General features: G+C 38.8%; 1 protein-coding gene and 1 long non-coding RNA gene across 3 annotated transcripts in view; one reads left to right on the forward strand and one right to left on the reverse strand.

Moving 5' to 3' along the window:
* LOC106939910 (tensin-2-like) overlaps positions 1-18,043 on the reverse strand; it is a 28,615-nt gene extending 10,572 nt beyond the window's left edge. Inside the window, exon 1 of one of the 2 annotated variants that reach the window (XR_001422947.1) lies at positions 5,914-6,041. Coding sequence is in view for 1 of the 2 variants with exons in the window: in XM_015022487.1 (XP_014877973.1) it covers positions 17,327-17,455 (129 nt within the window). In the remaining variant the exon portion in view is untranslated. Of the gene's footprint in view, positions 1-5,913; positions 6,042-17,326 lie in introns of those variants that run through there. The other variant, XM_015022487.1, reaches the window with a different exon arrangement.
* Positions 343-2,577, forward strand: LOC106939911 (uncharacterized). The gene is made up of 3 exons (XR_001422948.1): positions 343-1,079; positions 1,220-1,303; positions 1,391-2,577. It is a non-coding gene; the product is annotated as an uncharacterized LOC106939911 (long non-coding RNA).
* Positions 18,044-23,793: the final 5,750 nt, after the last annotated feature.

A 23,793-nucleotide genomic window follows, 5' to 3' on the forward strand; every position in this document is an offset into this window, starting at 1 on the left:
AAAACGAAATAACACGGAGACATGAAGCAACATATTTTTCTAAAAGCAGCAACTTTGAACCTGAACAGCTGAACCAGGTCTCAACAAGACTCATAGCTACTGTCAAGCTATGAGGCTTGTTGAGCTCCGTCAGGCAAAAAGTCCGAACCGTAACCTCCCCGTTAGTCTGTGACACTAACAATAAACACACATAATATACTTGAAAATAAGATGAATACATCTTATTTTCAATGTTAGAATGTTTAGATACTTAAATAGCACATTTTACAAGAACAATGTCCGAGAATATTGCCTACTAGCATAAGCTAACGTTAGCCACAAAGTTTAAGTAAAACTCACCTTCGTGTCAGTGAATGTATAACGAGGCGAACATCTTAAAACCTTTCTCCAGCTGACTTGTTGGGGCTTCGGGTCGATGTAAAAACCTTGGCCAAGCACTGCAAGCACCTAATGTAAATGATATTTGTATTGGATCGGAAACAATCGAGCCGCTTTACCCCGAACGCGGAAGCTGAGGTGCAAAGAGCCCATTTGGCTGCTTGAAAATATTCTCATGGAATGTTTCAAAATGAGCAGCATGGCTATTAGACCAAACTAATACTTAATCCATCCAGTCTTGTTCTATTGGTGTAGAACAGCCAGAAAGAATACTTCTGAAACTGTTACTGAATATAAAAGGTGTTCATCAAAATTGGAGAAAACTTTAGCATACACCATGAACGTCTTACAGGAAAGCAAACAAGTTTTATGCCTTTGATCTGTAGCCCTCTTCTTTAAAGAAAGAAAAAAAACTTATGTAACATGTTTCATTTGAAAGTGGTACCTTTAAGTGTTTATTCAGATATGTTTGTTAATTCCCATATTTTGTCTGTTCTTGAACTGCTCACTGGAAAGTTTCTCTTTTCTCTTAATGTGATTGAATGAGCAGCTGCCCGTCTCACGAAGTTGACCAATTGCGACAAACTAAGGCAACGTAATGTAACCTTAGGGGGAGGGACCTTTATTAGGCAGGTTGATGAAAAGAAGTTAATATTGAAAAAGATATGGGGTGTAATGGCGGCGCTTCACGGAAGATTCTTGTAAGTTTGAGCTCTTAGTAACTGGTTTTAATGTTATTACTTTTTATGTTATGTTTTGATAAACAGAAATTAGTGTAAAATGGAGAAAGAAATTATTCAATGACTGGCGCTGAAGTTTAATTGTGTCTGTATTCTGTTAGAAATGAAACATGGACGCTGTTCCTTTAGCTTGAGCGGAAGCGTTGTGCTCATAATGGCCTTATGTTTCTGCACCGAATTCTTGAGTAAGTGGAATTATTGCATTCAAATTTATTTAGGTCTTTGTAATATGTGCTATGAGCTAATTTGGGATTTGTATACTATCTAAATAGTAGACTTTGATGGGCTGCCAGGTACCTCTGCACCAGAAGCCTGGTAGACTTCACTCATTGCATGAGGTTCATCTCCATCCCATATGCAGACAACGGACTGAAGAAGCCTGAAACTTCATTGGTCTGGACAAAAGGGGGTTTGCGTCGGATCATCTATCATGACTGTGGGTTTCTAAGGTAACTGAGAGCACACATTAGGAAAACCACACCTATGAGCTCCAACAAGCGCGCAAATAAAGTAGTACAATCAGTTAGTCATAAAGGACTAAAAATCCCGGGGCACTGTTGATTTATAGTTCTTATAGGGAAATCGGAAGTGGCTGAATCAGTATCTGCAGGTCAGAGATTCTGAAGTGACGATAAAAAATATGACCTCAAAACTTAAGAATAATTTGTTTTAAAGGAGCTCCACCGCCCAAAGTTATCCATTCTCAACCAGCCTCTAAGTTTATGCACTACAACACGGCCGGCCATTCACTGACGTGTTTGTTGATTCTTGCAAGCTTGAATTCCACCCTCCATTGAGAGTCTTCCACCAGCATCTGGGTCCCTGCATCATTTGTTGGCATTACCTCTTGCGTGCGTATTAATAAATGGAAGTCAGCCTGCGTGTGTGTGCCTGTGTGTGTGTGTGTGTGTGTGTTTGCATTTATCCAAAGGGTGGGACAGTTAGTGCGGGAAACGGAGACTGCCTGTTCCTGTAGTGAGGTCAGCATGTTGCCATGATCCACTTCCGCTCCCCCAGTAGGACTTCTGGTCCAAACACGGCTGGGACATACAGAGAATTTCTTATTACAGCAACACTGACACTTCATTCTGTATGCATATGATGTCAAATATAAATGTGCTAGGGTTAGAAATGTTCCAGCTGTGCTATGATGTGTAGTAAGTATTTGACTTTACCCAGGGTAATGCTGTTGTCCGAACAATCTGAAATTCTTCTCTTAGCTTCTACTAAGTTCGAAGGAAATCCTTCTCATTCACGCCGTTTTAAAGATGGGAATGAATAGCCACTAGTGTTGATCTACAACCAGAGTAACTGCATGTGCCTCCAGGGAACGTCAACCAGCCTCTGTTTCAGCTTCCTGGTTGGCAGTGACCAGAGGGTGTCCCAAGTAAACACAACCATCATGTGCCATCAAACCTCTCAGTTACACCCCGTAATTACAAATATAGACTACCGACTGTACGCCGAACACAAGCCTCGACATTGTATTTCTGGTCACCAAGTATCTCCATGGGACCTGCTGCCCACAAGCCTGGCTGGAAGGTGACACGCTTCTTTGAATTTCCTGCCCAGGTTTTCTCAGAAAGTGGGACTTTTCCACCTCAAGGCCACTTTCCAATCTGATTAAAATGCGTGTTGACGTCCGTTCATCCACATGGGTTCACACGAAAGAAAAATGACCGAACTGCTATCAGAAAAGGAAAGGTTGGAGAGGTTGGACAATGTTATCTAGCCGTTAATCCGAATCTGTTTTTCCTCTTGTTGCAAGTAGGATGGAAGCCAAAATTTATTGGACATATTAGTAAAGCAGTCTGTCATTACTCGTTACAGCGGACCCCTGGTATTCGATAAGAGTAAGACATCACAACCTCTTGAAATACTTGAGACCCGCCAATAAAAATACTTAGAACTGCCTACTTTAATGGTTTAAAAACAAAATGTACCTTAATATGCATTAAAAACGCAGTAGAAGCTATTTTGGGACTACGACAGAAGCTAACATTCATAATCTTTCTGTAGCTGCTTTTGGGATAACAGCCAATCAGTGCCAAGGAAAGTGATTGGTGCTTCTGGATTTTCTGCTTTTATATACGGCAATCATTAGCATATCAGGTGGCTTTGTGCCTAGATATTTCAGCTTCTCGAGATGCATTTTGTTTTGAATATTGTAGATATGAGCTACTAAAAAATCTTTAAATAGCCAAAGTTGGAGTCATGTTCCACAGAGGAATACATAAATAGGTGATAAGTGAACCATGAAAAATCAGAGGTCTGCTGTGGTTCACTGTAGTTTTTTTAGGATCCCTATAATTTTTTTATGTGCAAATTCTGGACAATCTTTTGGACAATTTTTAAATCTTTATTGTAAATCTACATCATCTTGTTGGGGTATGACAAGATCTTGCAATATTCAAACACCACAAAGTGAATTCTGTCTTTGCACCATGCAGTTGCTTAATGCATTAGATGTCATTCTTTTATGAGGCTTGGGTGTGAAAGTGAGTGCTTAAATCTTGACAACCTGACATTATGTTTTGATGCTTTTTTTTACGTTGACAGTATAGAAATTCTTGAAACGACCTTGTGTTGACAGAATGGATTAAGACCTAATTCATACCTCCAAGTCTGTGCTACTCTCTGCTCGACTGCTAAGCTTGTATAGCGTGAATTTTAAATTTAAATTTGCAGCTGTACCTGCCCACCAGGATCTGCTGAGACTCTTTTCAGCCAACCCAGATGATTTTGACTATATTGGCTGTGCCAACTAAAGGAACACAACTCCCATTCATAGGGTGGCACCAAACAAACTAAATGGCAAATTGCTTGAAAACCAATTTTAATCAGTATGAACTGATTAAAGTTATTTGCTAGTAGCAGACACTAACTACATTTGAAATGTGCGCTATGAATATTTCATACTTGCATTAATATAACAGCAAAACCCTGGGCTGGCCATTGCCTTCCTAAGTTTTTCCTCTTGATTCTCCTGTGCCTTCAGTTCTCTGTCTCGGAGTTGTGAACATTGATGTTGCTATTCCACGTCATTTTAGTTGTAGTTTGTCAATGGCAGTGGAAGGTGTGAACAAAACCATTCAGTCCGTGTTAACCACACTTCCAAATATTGACCAATTAAAGTTGAAGCTAGAGGAGTGCTTAACCCTCCCGTGTTCTTAAGAGATGGGGTCATTTGAACTCTGCAACCTTTTTACTCTGTGCACAGTCTGGGTTGGCTGGTTATGAGTTTTCATTAAATGTGGTTTTGGGAACTGATGGTATGATGGGACAACCCCCTCCACTTTCTGCTGTCCAACTATGACATTTGCTGGGCTCTTCCTGAGCGTTGCGCTAAGACCATGGGAGGGTTGAGACATTTTACTGCTGGCAAAGATGTTGTAGCCCTACTCACCATAAGGTTGTTTACAGCACACTAAACTTAATCAAACGGGCATTACATATGTCACGGCGATAGGTTAGTGATTGGGTAAAATAAGATCCAGTTGTTAAAACTTCAAAGTCTATTTCTCCAGCAAGTAATCACTTCTCAATAGCCGAGGATCCAGACCCACTGTACAAAATAAAGCATAGACCAAGGGACTGATTTTTACCAGGCAAGAAACAGTGACTCTTACAGTGTGACGTAACCTCTCCATCTATATAATTCGGAAGACTGAAAGGTACCGTTTTCTCCACTGTTGTAGAGATGTAGCAAATAGAAACTGTGCTCAACTCAGATCTGTCTAGAAAGGCTTACAAAAACTGAGATCAGAAATCTGCAAAAAATATTTTTCAGTGCATCTATGTGCATCACTTTTTTTTTTAAATAAATGAAGTTAAATAAATGAGTCAAAATCTAATTTCCTTGTGTTTAACTTTAAAAATCAATACTTGCGGCAAAGACACAAACACACAAAACTTGTGTTGTTGCTTTTGGGAAACCTTTGCACCATAGCTGTACATGCAAACACACGGAGTGTTGTCACAATTGAGCACCAACCTAGAGTAATGCTGTAATGCTGACCTGTCTTTTAAAATTGACCCTCTAATTACTTTAACTCATCTGTGATTACACATGATTGGTCAAATTAGCTACAAATCAAAGACTTAACTCCTCCAACTTCATTATATAATGGTCACCCTGGTAATGACGAGAAACCTGCCTTCTATCCAAGTAGTGCAGCTGTTGCCCTTGGAAAGGAAATGTTGACCCAGATGGAAAAACATTGTAATTTAAAAGAAGAAATCATTAGAAAGCTACACCCAAATTTTACACTTTCAGAATAATCAGAACCAACTAGTTTGCCTTTGAAATAACCAGTTTCATAAATATTTCCAGTGTATTCTTAAAATTGCTCATGAGCAATAGCTGAAACATTGTGAGTGTGTGTGAGAATGTTGAACATGTCACATGACCCTCTGTTCATAACGTCTAATGTCAGCTTAATGAAGTGCGACACTTTGAGCAAGTTCCCAGAGAGGGGCGGCAAGAAGTCAATGCTTCTCCCATACAAACACAATGAGAGAGAGGAAAAGACGAGGTAAAATATCTGTAAATGAAAAATGCAATCTAGAATTTGGTATGCAGATCAAGTTTTAACCCCCCAAAATCCTGAATGATAGTTTTGTAAAACCACTAAAGAGCCCAACTCTGAAGAAGCACTGCTGCACATGAAAACTCCTCATCATACATCCGTCTTCCACTCTGTTAACACGCACTCAGACATACAAGTCAGTCATAGATAACTTAAAACCAAACCCTCAAACTTTCCGACTTGTCTGACCCCTCTCCCAATCTTACCTTGTTCATTTTCCCGCTCATCATGTCCCCTAGTTTCAGATGCAGCGCCTCATTCCCAGTGAAGCCATCTGTTACATGCTCTGCTACAGACTGTGTGAGGTAACTTGTTTTCTTTGCTCTGGTCCTCCCTGGGATCTGGGACTGTGAGGAGGAGCTAAATCCATGTGTGGAGTACTATTACTGTGAGCTAAAAGCCTGATTGGTCGTTTCCAGGAGGGGAGCGTTAGGGCCTGGATTTCAGATTGGCTGAATCACCCAATAATATAGTCAGCGGAGAAACTTCTTAGTTTCAAGCCTTCAAGCCCTGTTTTAGTGCTTGAAAGGGTGAGTTTTATTCATAATGTTTTGTGATTATAATTTAAACAATGAAACCTATTTAACTCACAACTTTGACTTTTAGACACACGGATGCCATGTTTGTAAGATAAATTATTAAAATCTTTTGGTAAAAATAGGAAAAAACCACATAATAAAATCAAGATTTTCTGCCTCGTTCCTACGACAGCATTGGGGCCATTGTAGATAACAAACAAAGGAATATATTTCTGCCAAAAAACTCAGAAATTTTGAGATCAATCTCAGGTATTTTCTAGAAAAAATGAAAATTTATGAGTGTCAAAAGTTTCAAATTTTGAAACTCAGAAATATCTGTTTTTCTTTTTTCTAGAATATTTCTGAGATTATTCTAAAAATTTCACAATTTTTCTGTCGAAAATTTACTCATGATTTTTTTATTCTATCTGCAATGTCCCTAATATGCCTTCACATGTTACAGACAGTGGCTAAAGGTGGTTCTAGACTTGCAAGACTTCTTATGTGGAAAAGATTTTGTAACAAAAGCAGCTAATTACAAAGTTGGAAACATCTCAACTTTTCATTTGGTTTCATTTTGGTGCAAATACGGCCCATATTTCAAAACAAAAGGTGAGGATGCTAGTACTGGTGTTACCTAACCCTGCTTACTGCTCTGCCTCTAGTGGCGCCCTTACCACGATAGCCGAAAGTGACATAACTGAAGGAGAACGTCACAGCCTGCGCAGATAAAAACAACCTGCACATACAGAAAGTTTTAACTATTTATGAACATATTGAACACTTTTGAGCTCAGCAGTCAAACGGCAGCTGTTTGGTTAGGCTTTCCTCCAATTATGTATCCAATTATGTAGGCCCCTGGGATGCAAAAACTCTTATGTTCTTTTTTGAGGCATAGCTTTGTCTTTGCATTTAGAGACTCATTAAGGTAACCAAATTTTTGCCTCGGATAATGTTTTTTTGCCATTTAAAAGAACCTTGAAGATGCACTTTAAAGAAGATTTAGCTATATTCATCCTTACTTGTATTAAGAGACTGATAGTTAAATCACCGTAGAACAGTTTATGTAATGATAAACAGCTTGTAACACTGAATGCACTAAAATAGCAAAGTTCCAGTCAACAGTTTAAATTAGATACTTACAAATATATTTAAAAAATTTGTTTTAGTGCTGTGGTACTTTATTTAACCAGACAAAAACTTCTCATATATGCAGTTGTCTTCTGAAAAACTTTACAGCTGTATATTTAAAAAATAGTATTTCACTTTTTCACTTTGTGGTCACATCTCCATCTGATTTAATGTTTGTTTGCTTGCTGATAACTTTTTTGCAAATGAATGGTTTAAGTTTAAGTCATATGCCGTTTGCTTTTCACAGTTAGGATTATTGTGACTACATGTTCAATATATTACATCTTAATTTTATTTATCAGCTTAACAATATCAATTTTATGGAGTATTAGAGATCTAAACTTTGAGAAAATCTCTCTTTATCCAACTCTATTTTTATTTATTTTTTTGCTCTGTTAAAAGTTCTCTGTAGTCCGTTCTATGCATAAACATCCCAGCAGAGGCAGCAATGCTTCACTGTGGGTCAGTAGCATGTCCTAGTGGTGAAATAGAAAATTGCAACTGAAAAAAAAATTATTAGCAATTTATCACATTTATCCAGTTTTTAATTAGAACTTCTCTGCATCCAAGAGCTTGAACTCTTTAACTGAATCTTTTAAACTGTGACTTTAGATTGCAGTGTTTGAAAGCTGAACTAATCTTTCCAAGTTTTATTTCTGCAATAGTAAAAGCATTTATTTTTTTAATGCATAGTTCAATATAATTAAAGCTAAAAAAGTGCTTATAGTCAACATTACCTTATACTCATAGATGAATGCACATGCATTCCTTTCAAGTTGCCCGTCTCTAACTTTAAGCTCTTAATATTCTCCAGTCTGAGACTTTTGTCTGCTCCTACAGTCTCTTAGTCACTTCCATATGTGTTGCACTCATGAGAAGGCTGCACAGTATAGTAGTGCCAAATAGAAGTTTGAGTTATGACATGTGTAGTAAGACCCCCCCGACCCCCACTTACCAAAAAGCATGTGCAGTAATGCACTCTGTTCTTTCTTTTCAAAGATTTCCAGTTCATGACTGAAAAATGGAGACCTACAGAGCCCTGTTAAAGGTTTCATTTGCCTTAAACTTCTACACATTCCTTCATATCAAAAGCACAAGCTTTAATGTATATTATTGGAATTTTATGTATGAAAAGGACACAGAGTAACACTTAAATGTGCAACAGGAAAAAATATTTTGCAAGTATATATACTGGAAGTGTGGTGGACATTTACATTAAGCCCCCTTTATTCTGATACCATAAAAAAATCCCAATGCAATCACTGGTCGTTGTTTGTCAAATAGGCCTCAGATGTTTGTTAATGAGATCGAAAAGTAACGAAGATGGAAGAACAACACAACAGACAGGTCATGGAGGAAGTTGTGGAGAAGATTAAAGCATATCTGGATTCTTAAAATAATGTCCAAACCTACATGGCCCTGTGTAAAAAATAAAATAAAAAAAATAAATAAATAAAATGAAATCAAATTTTAAAAACGTGATTGCCCCCTAACCCTAATAACTGGTTGGGACACCCTTAACAGCAACAACTGCCATCAAGCATTTGCAATAACTTGCAGTCTTTTCAAGCTGTGGAGGAATTTTGGCTCAGTCATCTTTGCAGAATTGTTGTAGTTCATCCACATTGGATGATTTAACATGAACAGCATTTTTAATCTCATGCCACAGCATCTTGATAGAATTCAGGTCAAGACTTTGACTATGCCACTCCGAAGTCTAAATTTAGTTTTTCTTCAGCCATCCAGATGTGGACTTGCTTGTGTATTCTGGATAATTGACCTGCTTCGGAATGCAAGTTGGTTTCAACTCTTTCAGAATGTTTTGGTGGAATTCATGGTTCTATTGATCACAGCATGACTTCCAGGTCCTGAAGCAGTAAAGCAGCCCAGACCACCACACTACCACCACCATGTTTTACTGTTGGTATATGTTTTTTCCAGTGTTACTGTTATGCCAAATGGGACACAAACCTTCCAAAGAGTTCAGATTTTGTCTCGTCAGTCCACAGAATGTTTTCACACCACCGTATCCCTCCAGCACTATGCTGTAAGAAATATTTCTGTATTTGAAAAACAGTAAAATTGACGGGAAAAATTCATAAACTATGAAACGATTTAAAAACGTTAATTTGATGTGAAATGGTAATTTGCACATATCACATTTGTACATTTACTTTATAGGTAAAACATTTTCCTTTCTTAACTAAATTCTGCTATCACATTGCCATCTAACCATAAAAGGAAAAAGATGTTTACTGTGGAATCTACTTTTTTCTTTACAGTATGCTTTGTTGGTCAGCCACACTGAATCCCCATAAAATGCATTTTAAATTGTGGCTCTATTGTGGCAGAATGTGTATAAAGTTCAGTTGGTATGCATGAACAGAAATAACCAGAGAGGAGGAGTGGATAAAGAGGTGAAAAAAGGTGGACTAACAACATACGAGGGGATCAAGTGAGACAGGAAGTCGGTGCTTGGTCTGGAATGAGGGGTTAACTTGTGGGTAAAGTGGGGGAGGGTCATTTTGGAAGAAAGTTGTGGTTACTGTGTATGGAACTGAGTCCAAGGTAATAAATTTAGACATTTCATACTCTTTTGGTAAACACCGAGACTGAATCATGAATCTAAATGTCACTGCACAGCAAATGGTCCCAGCTGACAACAAACTGAGGTATTCCGTGTTGCTTGACAAATTACAGGGAACAACAGGTGGTCTTCTGCTCTGTCTGCAAGACGGAGTTTACTGTCCAGAGGAAAAGGAAGGCCTTGGACCTTCCTTTTCCTTGGACAGAGAGTTGGACAGAGAAGGAACCCCTGGCCAAGAGGAAATGAGGCTGGACAGGGTGGGTCAAGATAGGGGCAGGGGGCTTTGTAGCTTGACAATGATGGATTGTACAAGACAGCACTAAGCCAAAACCTGATCAGGTACAGCTGTTTAAATGTGCAAAAAACCTGGGGAAGAACACATGAGATACAGAAAGGATACAACTAAGCACTTGTTCGCATTTGATAAAATCCTCTCTGTGAAGACCTCGGTGGGTCCAGCTCAACATTTTTGCGTGTCAGAGAAGAAAATATTTTGGTGCATAGTTTCCCGGGAGAGGGTGTTTCTTTTCAGGGCGGAGCTGGGATTTGTTGGAGACGTACTGAGGGAGGAAATGGTTTGTGTCTTTCCCCCTCTTTTCCCTCGATCAGCTTTCATCTGTGTGACTGCTACATGAAAACAAGCAGCATTCCTCAAATCCATCTTGGAGTTTGGGACAGATCTTTGTTTGCAAGCCACAGGAATCCAGTCTACGACAGTCTTCCAAAGGCATGGGCTTTATTGGGGGAATGTACTTCCTTTTTTCTTCCCCACACATCAAGGAGTGTCAGGGTTGCATCTATTTTCATTCTGTTTAGTTCTTTGCCGTTCTTAGGGGACGAGGCGTGTGTCTGTATTTAAGTCTCACTGGTCACTGTTCCTTCCTCTGACGGGTGTGTGTTTGCTGTGAATGCTTGTGGCTAAAGGCACCTATATTGGTCATCTAAACTTAATCTTGAAAATAAATTACAGGAAAACAAAAATATATAAAACTCCTGACACAAAGCCAAGTTTCTATATGACTTGAAAGTTAACAGCATGTGCAAGTAAAGGCAAAAGAGTATGTGTGCAGTTTTAAGTTCTTGCTTACTAGAAGAATCAACAAATATTTTATGTCCAAATGTCACCCTATTTCAGATTATGAAATTTGAGTGTTTTTCTGATGCAAAAAGAGCCTTTTGAGTCATCTCATCAAATACATAATGATCATGACATGACCAAAAAAGGTCTTTCTAATGAGAATGTATCAAATGGATTTATTTACTGGTAATACTGAAAACTTTTGTCATAAGTTTTCAATATGGATAACAAATATCATCCATGCAGAAAATATGGATCTGCTTGTAAGCAACAATAAGGAGCGTAAAACATTTTGAACCAAAGTTAGTCAACAATTTGAATCTTAGCTTCACAAGATGGACCAACCCAAAGTCAGTAGCCAGACCATTGAGGTGTTATCTGTGAGCATAACATTTATTAAAAAATGCTTTTGTTTACTATGTTTCCTTTTGTCATATGTCGGTACAAAACATCTGCTGATCTCCACAGATAGGATTGTGCTAAAATGGAAACTTATCTCTGCCAAAGAACCTTATGTATTTCACTTAACTGCAATGGAAACAGTCTTCGAATTACACAAGTTGTGTGATCAACAGTCGGCTAATACTACAGGAGAAAACCTCAAAGAAGACGACAGGAAAGAGTAGGATGATTTTTTTTTCTTACAACAGTGTTCAGCTGGCTTTACCAGAGCTCTCACAGCGTCACACAATTCATAAAAAGTTGTTATTCCAAAGTATTGAATCCATCGCTTTTCTGTAAAATTGCCAGCCACAATTTCCCCAAAATGACGGAAGTGTAGCCACTCCCAAGTACAAAGGGTTTGTCGCTCCAACGTCTGAATAAGATGCCGACATCTCCGCTGATGGTTGATAGGTGAGCGCTAACGCCATGGCTGAATTGTGAATATTTCTCATGTAGCTGTTTACATCCATCACTGCCAGGATTTTTAATGACTTACCAAGTGAACAAACCTGTTCACTTGTGATTTAAATGTATTTATTTTTTAATTTAATGGAAACACTCCAATTGCAATAAAGGATATAAATATTTTATTGCAGTAGTTATTTTTCTACTGCAAAATAAATCAGTAGAAATTACAGTTTTAAATGCTGAAATATTTAAAATAAAATCAATAGATATTTTCCAGGATTAGTTAAAGTTCAACATACTTAAGAATTGAATGGTGTTTCAAACAAACTCAGTCTGTTAGGCATTAGTCTGAATTGCTCAGGCTTAGAACCATGATGAAAACATTTTCAGAATATTCCATTCAAGTGTCTCTGAAATTTAAATTAAATTTCCAGAACCAACACTTAAAAATTCCTGACTTCAAGGAACAACTTATCTACACTAGGGAAACTGACAACTCTCCTAGTTAGTGTTACTGTGAAAGCTTTAGAACAAAGCTGCAGGCACACTGCTCTCCTTCCTCTGCCAAATGAAGTTGTCAGACCAACTCCTGTATTTATGTTTGACTTACATGCGAGTCCGCTAATGACTCTCAGACTTGTGCCCTTTGGAGCACAAGTCAGATGTCTGCTTGCCTGTAAAAATGTAACTCTCAGATCAACAGAGGTGCGTTAATAAAAAGAAGTCATAGCTAGTGAGTGTTGAGGACAAATCCCAAAATGTGACTGTTTTCAATCTTTTTTCCAAAACTCAAAACATTTAGACCCGAACATGTATCCCCTCTGATCTATGACTCAATCACCTGAGCAGAGCATGTGGACCTTATTTATTTATTTTTTTAAAGGGGCAATGTTATATGTTGTCCAGGCACATTGTGTCATTTTATAGCACAATCAAGAAACTGTTACCTTCAGTTGCTGTATGTATCAAATATGGCTTAAAATACATTTTACTTCCTAATTTTACTCCCTGAAATTGGGCCTCTGTTTCTTTCAAAACTGATACCTCTGTAACTCTGCCTTCAGGAAGTCATCACAACATCACTCCTTTATTAACCCTTTCACAACATTTTTCACTGATTATACCACATAATGAGCTCAGATAGTGTGCAGTTCCACCAGATGTTAGCTAATTACTTCTGACTAGTCTGAAGGAGCTGAGTGAGGGAGACATGGCGGAGAGCTGCTGTGTGAGTCGGAAGCTTTGAAACTTGGAAATTGCAGCTCCAAGGAGGAATGTCATACTCAAAGGTGGAGCTAGGTCCCCCAAGGAATCAAGATGATACTCTTGGTATGTTTTTGGTGACAGAATGATATTATTACAAGCTGTAAAGCTCCAAAAGTCGCTTTTACAGAATACTGCCCCTTTAAAGGTATTGACTCTTGCTGCCATGTGGTGTTCTGATCCAGAATCCAGCTGTAAAAATGTTTTATTTTTTTTTACTGACACTCTGCTACGCAAGAGTCCTGGCATAAGGAAGGGTAATTGTTGAAAAGAATCCCATTATGAGTTTTCTGATACTACTAGTCACTGGATCTTTAATTATTTCTTCCTGAGGCCTTGTAAAAATAAATAAGAATTTAATGTGAGGAACCTATTTATATTCTGAGAAGCGTCTCTTTCCCAATATTGTTGCCATGTCTTCAGTTCTTTATGCAATCATGTTGAGAAATGTTTTTTTTTTTCTTGTTAGTCCAGAAAGATCTTGGTTTGGTCTACAAATATATACATGTGGTTCATGCCAGAAAAATACAAACAAATCATCAAGTTCACGTTTCTGAGCAGCAATATGCCTCACGCGTCTTCGAAAACATCAACAAATTATGACTTTAAAAGATTGTATCGTTAGAAAAACGACCATAAATAGATACATGTTTGTCTCCTCTTGCTCAGGATAATTTGGATCCGACCAGTTCCCACACCCCTAGTTGTCCGGGTCAGTCACCACAGGATGACGTAGTCCAGAAAGCTTCACATTCCCACGCTGCTCTGCATGTGATACAGAGCCACTGGGACCAAATACACACACAGGCACACACTCCCATACATGTAGAATGTTCATAGAACACGATGAAATGGAGCCACGCTCCAGAGCATTGTGACTGTGGGTCAGAGGTCGGGGTTCTGAGTGTTCTTCTGGTGGCTCCAGGGCAGGCGGCCGGCCTGCCTGTGTTTACATGACGATAGCTTCGCGGCATCGCTATGGTCGCCACAACAGAGCCATTGTAGCTGCGCAGATGTGCTATGATGCCATGATTATCCACATGTTTTAAACAAAGAAAATACATTCTCACATTACTTGGAAAGGGAATTTTGTATTTTGGAATCTAATCCTTTCCTGTACTCAAATCTTTCAATTTATAGTTTAGTTTTCCTTCTCTATATAGTTTGAGGTTGCAGAGGAGGTCTGCAGTCTATTGCAAAAACAATCGGGTCAAAGGTGGGAAGAACACCACCAGCACATTAAAGCTACAGTATGTAACTTTTATAAAAAAAAAAAAAATTACATATTTGTTAAAGCTGTCACAATGTTGTGACAGTGTAGTGTGAGATGATCTGTGAACAGATCAATCTCCTCCACTTACTCCATGAGCTGCTATTGCTGACTGAAGAAAAGCGAGACTTCTGGTTAAAAATAACCAATCAGAGCCAGGAGCTGGGTCTTAGTGTTGTCAATCAACATCATATACTTTGTGCTAAATGTGCTAATGGTGAAGAAACAACTTGCAGTGACAGAGAAACAGTTTATCCGCCGTCATCAGTGGACTAGGTATCTAGTTTGAGCATCCACAACAAGCTCTGCTAGCTGCAGTGTATCAAAGAGCAAGAGTAGGATCTCCTTAAAGAGGCCCTAATTCAAGACAGCAAATTGCAAAGTCAAATTTCTTTTTAAATTAAGTAGTGTTTGGCATATACAGCATTTTTACAACAACTGCAGCTAACTGTTTCTTGATTATGCTATAAAATGATACAATGTGCATGAAAAATACTTAATATTGCCCCTTTTAAAGATTACAAAGCAGGAGCGAAGACTACAGCCTGGTGTGAGATGATTAGTGAATTGAAATCCAGTTAGAGCTCATTAGCAAACTAAAACCAGATGAGACATGGCAAGTAAAACTGAAGAATACTTTAAAAGATAATTACTAATCTACAACCAGATGTGAGATGATTAGTGAACTCAAACCAGGTGGGACATAGGCTAAAATAGGACTAGATATGAGATCATTGGCATTTTTAGCTCATATTTTATTAACTCATTTAATTGAGTCAAATCCTTTAATTACTTTTTCTGTTGCTGTGTTTGTAATATTTTGTTTTTATCAAACATGTCTCTGTCTTGTAAATGTGATCGTAGATCTCAATGAGACAACCCCGCATAAATAAAGGTTAAATTAAAAAAAAAATAGACTGTTTAGAACCAAATGAAACAATTTTTAGTATCGAACAGCATAACAGAGAACACCTTGAACTAGTATCAGGTGGGAGATGATTATCAAAATAATGTCAAGTAGGAATACAGTAGAAACGAAATTTGGCCTACGATAGAGATCTGCAGTCTACTGGCTAACCGCGGTAATGTTTGTTGATGACGTAGCCATCTGGAATCAAAACAGAGCATGCAGGAAGCAGCATGGCTGAGAGTACAAGGGAAGAGCACATTAAAAAGGCAGATGCGAAAACATCAATTATCTGGACCTGGTTCGTGTTTAACTCCCGCAGTCTTAGCACAATGCTCAGGAGGAGTTCTGCATATGCCACGGTCAGACAGCGGGGAAGCGATTTGTAAAAACACACACAGGATTGGTGCATTCTCTGCCGGGACATGCACAAGATTAGACCACAGGAGGGTAAAACAGTCAGACCAGGAGCAGTATAATTTAATTTGCAAAGTGTGTGAAAGAGAGAAAATACAAGCAATTTGCTTTACCACCTTAAAACGACATATGTAGTTAGCAATGCTGCTAACTACAAGTTCCAGTCACAATACCGGGAATAAAAAGCAGGATTTAATGTAGACATCCATTACATTAAGGTTATTGTGTTCTATATAGAGATCGATTTTTTTATTTCTTTATTTAACTTTTATTAAACCACTTCATCATTGTTATGCTGCTGCCCAAGATTGCCAGGTCTCACTTAAAATTTTATTTCTTTTTAAGGAAGACTTGGTAATGATGGGAAGCAGCATAAAACAAAAGTTACAAACAAATAACATCGATGAAAATGAGTGTTAATACAAATATATTCATTACTCTCAATTAGTATGGGATTTTGTTTCCCTTTCTATTGTAAGATACAGTATTTTTCAGACTATAAGCTGCTACTTTTTTCCCACACTTTGAACCATGCGGCTTATAGCCAGGAGCGGCTTTTCTGCTGATTTTTCTTCAACCACCAGGGGGCTCTTTAGCAGGAAATGAATGATTGGAAGTACAAAATTGTAAATAAAAGAAGAAAGTGCTAATTTTCATTTAGAACAGCAAGCACAGCTAGCAGCAAGCACGATGGAAAAATGTCTTCAAACTCATACCCCCTCATGGAAACAACATGAAGAAAAAGATGCAGCTTTTAAGCTGAGGAGTATCGATCTGGCAGTACAGGAGGGAAATAGAGCCACTGCACGTAAGCTCGGTGTGAACAAATCCATAGTTCGGCGTTGAAGACACAGGGCTGCGTCCTGCGTCCTTAATAGCAGATTTATTAAGGATGCAGCCCTCTGCTGTGTCCTTGTGGAAAACCAGAGATACCAGCTTATAGCCTGGTGCAGCTAATATGTGTGTTTCCAGTTTTTTGTTTTTTGTTTTTTTTTTCAAAAAAAGTTGTAGGTGCGGCTTATAGTAAGGTGCGCTTTATCGTCCAGAATATACGGTATATACAAATCGTATTGTGATACACATTGTTACCGCTACCCATTATAATATATATAGTGATATGAATTCTATGCCATATTGCACATCCCTAATGCCAAGTGTGAGAGAGTTATTTATTTCAGGTGCAAAATAAATAAATGAGAACCAGGTGTGAGACAAAAACAGAAGAAATTACAACCAGAAAACAAACTTGTGGACAGAAACTGGATACATCACAGTATTAGCCCTAAAATATAAACCTTCAAGATGATCCTAATAACAGATACAGAACCATACAACTGCAGTCATATATTGAGCAATAACAATCCCAGAGATTTTGACAATATCTACACAATATCCTCAGGATTCCTCAGCCATGTGCTACAAATGGTAGAAATAACATGCTTTTTCAAGTCTAAAGTCAGAGTGTAAGCAAATCTCAAAAGTACTGTAGCATGTGAGGCCTTATGGTGCAAAACATAAACAGCCCTGTGAAGATCTAAATAAAGTCTCATCCCACACACACACACACACACACACGCCTAGTTCACATGTACCAACCTTAGCGAGCCTCATCCTACTGCTGTCACTCCTCTCCAGACTCCTTCTCTTCAGAGACGAACTTTGGACCACCGGCACCGGTTGCACCTCTCCTTCCCCACACCAATCTGAGCTCAGGACACAACCCATATAGGTGGTCGGGTCTCTTCTCTCCGTCCGTTCACCCTGTGAGTCGTCTTCTCCACCTCCGTTCTCCTGGGCAGCTGTTTTTGTCAGCTGGAGAGGAGGAGACCGAGGCCCTTCCCCTTTTCCTGGCTCTCGTTCTGAAGTATACACTTTCTCTGCCCTTCTCTACAACTTTTATCAAAACACGCTCTTTTAAAAACACCTCGCTGCTTGCTACCTCAAGAATCCCCCAACTTTGTATTGTAAAACACGACTTTTGTTGATTGGCCCCCTCCTTTTCTCCCTACATCCCTGGTTCCTCTTTCAAAGCATCAAAACTCAGATTCATGTCCTCATCCTGCGCTTCCTTCATCTCCGTCTCCTTTCCCGGTGCCCCCATCCCGAAGACAACATGCGTCTCTCCTTTTCCCCCCTCCGTCTCGCTCTCCTCCTGCGTCTGCCCCTTCTGCTACGGTTGCCTCACTCTTACATATACAATTACTTCTCTGTTCTTACCTCCCCACCCATCTCTCCTCCTCAGCTCCCCTCCGTTTCCTGCTCCCAGATACAGGCAGTCACTCCTTAGCCCCAGCAACAACACATTGTTGGTATTGTGCGGGGGACGACCAAGAAAAACTCGGCAGCTGTTGGGATGCTGCGGGAGGATCCAGTGACTCAGGGTGGACTGAGGGCCTCTCTTGTTTACCCTGCAGTGGTCTCTTTGTTGCAGACAGAAAATGACTTTCTTGTCCCAAAGATTACCCACCTATTCAGCGAAATAATGTACATGTTATGAGATGGGGATGCCATGTGTGCCTTTGACTTTTTCTTTTTTTTTTTTTGAAAAGGTAGGCATGTTCATTAAAATTACTTAAGGGTGAAAATTGTTTTTGCTCCTCACAAGCTCTTTTCTGTTGTTTATTGCTTTTCCCTCGAGTGTTTTGGCTAGTACGCAAGAGCTTGTAAGGCTTGGAAGTAGGAGACTGTACCCCTTAAAAGGCAAATTCTTGATGATCCTCCAAAATCCTCCTCCTTTTTCTCATAACTTTGGATTGACTTTCTACATCTCCCCTGTTTCTCCCCTGTTGTTTTCCTTTCGCTCAGTGCCCCCCCCCCCCCATGCCTTTCTTTACTGCGTTCAGACTAAACACCAAGGCACGCTCACCTAAAGTCAGCCCATCATATCCCCTTTACATTGCATCTTGTATCCATACACTGGGCCATCCTTTGGTTGACACACTTATTTCGCTTTCCTTCAATCCCTCATTTTTCTGTGCATTTCGGTTTCAGACATGAGCTCAGGCTGCAGACGGTGTTTACAACAAGCCCCCTCCTGGTTTTACTTGCCATGAAATTAACTCCTTCTAATCATCTCCTGCCAGTTTTAAAAAGATTTTCTCCAACTTACACATGGTGGTAGACGCAGCTTTAAATATAAAAATAAACCCTTAAACAAAACTTAAGACAATGTTCCTCATGATATTCCATGGGAAGCAACGTCATGAACAACATGTAGTTGTGAATGAGTCTCTTGCGTCACCCTGGCTGGATGTGTTACCACTCTTATCAAGAATGAAAGAGGTCATTTGATTGGTGTCCGGGCTAAGCGTCTTAACTTTAAAACAAACTCCATGAGTTTCAAATAGGGTTGTGGTCAGAGCATGCCAGAAAACTTAGTGGAAACCCACTTTATCCAAGCCTGATAACAACGCTCATTAATTTGTACAGAGAGTATGGGCTCCCTTCTGTATAGAGAAATGATTGTTTCCTAGAGGTGTGGACTTTGTTGAAGTTTGAAATTCTACCTAATGGCTAACATTTGGCCTTGATATATGAAATGTGTCAGTTCAATGCTATGAAGCTTACCAAACATTGTCTGGGGTATAAACGACCATCCTCCACTTCCACTGGAAAAAATCCAGCTCATTGGGAGAAAGCCCAGACAGAGCACTGAAGGGAGATGAGAATCGGGCACAATTACCAAGGACGGCAATGGTCAGGCTAACTTTATACATTCCAAAACCAGTTTTGATGTGTGTTTGGGATCATTATTTTGTCGGAACACTGAATAGGCTCAACACAGAGGGAATGACGACTAACAGCAAAAGGTGAAAGTTTGAACCCAATACACGGGATGCAATAATGGCAATGGGGGCAGCAACAAAAGTTTAACATTTTCAACTTTCTTGTTGCATTGCATGTGTACATCTACATGTATGAGCTTGAAATTTCACATGCACAAATTTCGCCTGTTGCTTGGCTGGAGAGGAGCAAGCAATTATAACATAGGAAATAAATGGAGAGGGAGGGATGTTAATTCCCGTCCGTCAAGCCCTTAAGCTTTTTCAGACTTCAACTATCTGACCAAATCCGTCAGAACAAAGTGGTTTGAAAAGGATCAGAAAACATTAAGGATGAAACTTGAACTGGAATATATTGTCCATGTCCAAAGTACGGTGGGGTTAACATCACCATGGACTGAGAAGGTGCCACTCTGAAATAATTTCCAGATCCGAAGCCTTCAGGTGTGACTATTTGCATTTACAAACAAGGTAATGTCCTTGAAGTCCTCAATTTTCAGTCTTGAAACCTGGGAACACTAAAACAAATGTCAAGGATGGAGGTGGTATCATGCTGAAGATCAATTTTGTTCCCAGTGTTACTATTGGATTGCACAAAAAACTTATTTTAAACAACTGTTCCAATGGGATGTAAATTCCAGACCTCAAAATTAGCTTGAAGCAAAGCTAACTTTTCCTGTCTGGAATAACTCCAACCTGAATCCGACAGAAAATACAGGAGTTACTGTTAAAAAGGGAGGTCTATGTCAGGAAACCATTTTAATTCCTGATAAGATCATATATCCTGCTGGTATTATGCCAAGACCTTGTTATGGCTACAGGTAGTTTGCCTTGCTAAAGACTGTATTGATTAGTAAAAATTTATAACAAAATTAGAGTTTTGCACTTGATTCTTGTCAAGAAAAATTCTTTAAGTTGCATCTTTGGTGTCAACTCTACCCTGGAACTGTCAGATCTAGTTTGTTTCCCCCATACTATATCTGACAACTGTATCATGGGATACAAAAAAAAAAAAGATTTTTATATTTTGTCATTCAAACAAAAATTGCAGAATTCTTGGCACTCTATAGCAGACTTAGTAGAAATTTCCTTAAGTCTGGGTCAGTCAGATTAAATGCATATAGCTGGGGTTTGATGGGGAACAAAAAAAGGAAGAGAAAAGAAGGAAAAGACCTGAGAAGATCAGCAAATTCCTTATATGGAGAGAGAACAGAAGGGGTCATAATGCTAGTGGGGAAAAAGCTCAGGAAACAAAGATGCCCAGAAACAAATACAGTTTGAATGAAGTCATGGATGATACTAATCCAAAGGCCTCTTCCACTTTGGGGTGTTTGCTGACTGAGGAGTGATCACCTTCACTGGCAAATATGTAAATCATAAAAAAAAAAAAAAATCACAATCAGGTATTTTAAAAGCCCCGTCCTTTGGGATTTGGCCTCAGCTGTTTCCAAGCATCTGTTTTTAAGAATCAGTCTTGGAATACTCCATGAGTTCACCAAGTGTATGTGTTTCTTACCTTGTAAGGACCATTTTTTTCTCGCAAATGCTACATTGTGGGGACCGACTGCTCCTTATCAAGCCCAAAACCTGGTCTCACAAGAAATGGTGTTTTGGGGTTGAATTGAGCAAGGTTAGGTCAGCTCAGAGAATTGACTTTAAAATACTGTTGATCTGCAAATCACTCAACAAATCTCTAACAAAGTACGTTAGAGATCTGCTGTTGTAGCAACCTTTCACATCACTCAGGTCTTCTGGTTCTAGTCTGCTCTGCATTCCCAGAACCATAACCAACCATGGAGAAGGAGCATTCAGCTTTAAGGACCACAAAACTGGAACAAACATCCAGAAATCTGCAAAACAGCTGAAACAAGACTAAAAACCTACCTGTTTAGGGTTGCTTTTTAACCATAGTAAATGAAACATTGACCAACATTTTTGTGTATGATTTTGGTTATGGCGCTCATCAAAATGGAATTTTTGTTCAGTTGTTAACTGCGTGGTGTTTTCTTTATAACTTAGTGCTTTTGTGTTTTCGTCGTATAAAGCACTTTAAACTGACTTTCTGCTGAAATGTGCTATACAAATAAACTTGATTGATAAGATTAGGGTTTGGTTTCGGCCTTAGAAATGAATGACAAATGAATTTAAGTCAATGCAAAGTCCTTGTGAAGGTAGCAAAACATACTGTGTGTTTGGTTATTTAGATATTCTTCTTATGACTAACCTCCTGAAGACCAATGGGCCTTATTGTGACCAAAGGTCCTGATGTGATGGACCCACTTGTTTAGGGTAGGGCTTAGTTTTAGAGGTAAGATGTGAATTGCATTTTGGTTAAGAATAGACTAGTAATAGTTAAGAGTTGGGGTAAATGTCTGGTTTAGGCATAAATGCAGATATTAAAATTAACGGAAGTCTATGCGAAGTCTTACTGTGGGTAGAAATACAAACATGTGTGCAAAAAGAAGAGAGAAGATAATTTTTCCTAGGCAGTAGTCCACAGAAAGGAACATTTGCTGTCACTTCTTGGATAGACACATGATTTGAATTATTTAGCTTGAGCATCTACTGCCCTCTTGTGACAGCAAGATAATTCAACATTGAGCAAATTGAGAAAATTCAGGATGAACATTTCCCTAACACCAGTGTTGCAAAACATTATACATATAAGAAAACCCCTGAAGAGCAAAATTTGTTGAAAAGATAGGAAGAGTGGGGATGCATGACAACACGTAGCGAATACAAAAGCAGGAAACTAACTGCCTAAATGCTCCCATGCTTGGTCATTGTGGAAAAAATGAGCTAAAATTTTACTCAAGCAAGACTGGAAATGTGTCATGTCCAGATATAACAGTTGATCCTGTGAAACGCTTCTGTCTAAGCAAGCTTAAGACAACAGGAAGTCATTTAAGGCAAACTTAACGCTTATTGGAAGCCAATTTGGGGGAAATATCAGTCTGTAGAGGACATGGCCCAAAACTATTGCTGGATATGTATGTTCTCTCAATAGTACATGGCAAACTGTTCCTGTCACTCTGACCGATATGTTCATAAAACCTCCATGGTACAATAAAAAACTGATAACCCAACAAGTCAAGGCATGTACATGTTAGACTTTATTAGGAAGGATGGCAGTAAGTTGACCCTGACAGAAAACGGAACATAAACTAAGTAAAACTGAAAAAGAAATTTGGATGACTCTCCACACTCTGGTTATTCCAGGCCGAAAATAACTTTCCGATTTTGTCACAGATTTTTGTAGAGCTGCATCCAAGATGGAGTTTTCCTGTGCTTCCCAGTTCTTATAGTGGTTTGAAAACCTAACAATTGTTTTAGTTTCCATTGTTCTAATAAGGTAAACTTATTTTAGCCCACTCACTTCTGACAAACTGCTAGCTTCCACCACTCCAAAAAAAAGTATGTATATGACTACATACATAATGATTCTTAGTTGTTTATGTATGTATACATGAACTTAGTGATACATCTTTCCACTACAGGTAAGGCAAAAAGAACCACAGCTTAATAAAATCCAAGGATTTCCATGGAAGAAACTCATTTTTGTAGATGGCACTCTATAAAAGCTCATTATTATAAAATGTTGGCAGTAACCCCAGGAGAGGGGGTGGAGAACATCTGTGGAAGCATTCATGGTTTGTAGAAAGAGAAAACTAATAAAAAAAACATCTGTCTCAGCAGCATGCTGCAAGATTTTCCCATAGCATTTCATTGTTTAATGTCATTCAAAACGTATATGTAATGTACCTTTTAGCAACACAAACCTCTGTGGGTTTTGGACATTTGTTAATGAACATAGTATAATGTAAAGTTTTTGGGTAACAGTATACTATTTAAATTAATTAAATGAAAGATTTTTAGTACCATTATTGATATGGATGCCAATCTGCTGTGATAATTAACTGATATGCTGTGGCTTAAGCACACATACAAACTTGTTCAGATACAAAATACAAAGGAAGGGACAAATGGCGAGGCATATGAACTGATGGGTGATATGACAGAACCATCGAAAGATATTTGATTTTTGAGTTATACTGATAAGGGTGAGATTGTTGATAGGATTAATTTCATTAAGGAATAAAATGTAAAAGTATGTACAAAAATAAAGCAAACCATTATGAGGTGCTGTTTGTAATGTTTCAAAGACAAAAATTAGAAGCAAGATTTTGGGGCATTTACCCTGTCAGGAAAAAAAATGGGATCCATCCCTCCCTCCCTCCCCCCCTCCCTCCCCCCCCCCCCCCCTCTCTCCCCCCCCTTTTT

Source organism: Poecilia latipinna, unplaced genomic scaffold (assembly GCF_001443285.1).
Source record: "Poecilia latipinna isolate Pla-1442-1.1 unplaced genomic scaffold, P_latipinna-1.0 Scaffold3025, whole genome shotgun sequence".
Classification (NCBI taxonomy): Eukaryota; Metazoa; Chordata; class Actinopteri; order Cyprinodontiformes; family Poeciliidae; genus Poecilia; species Poecilia latipinna.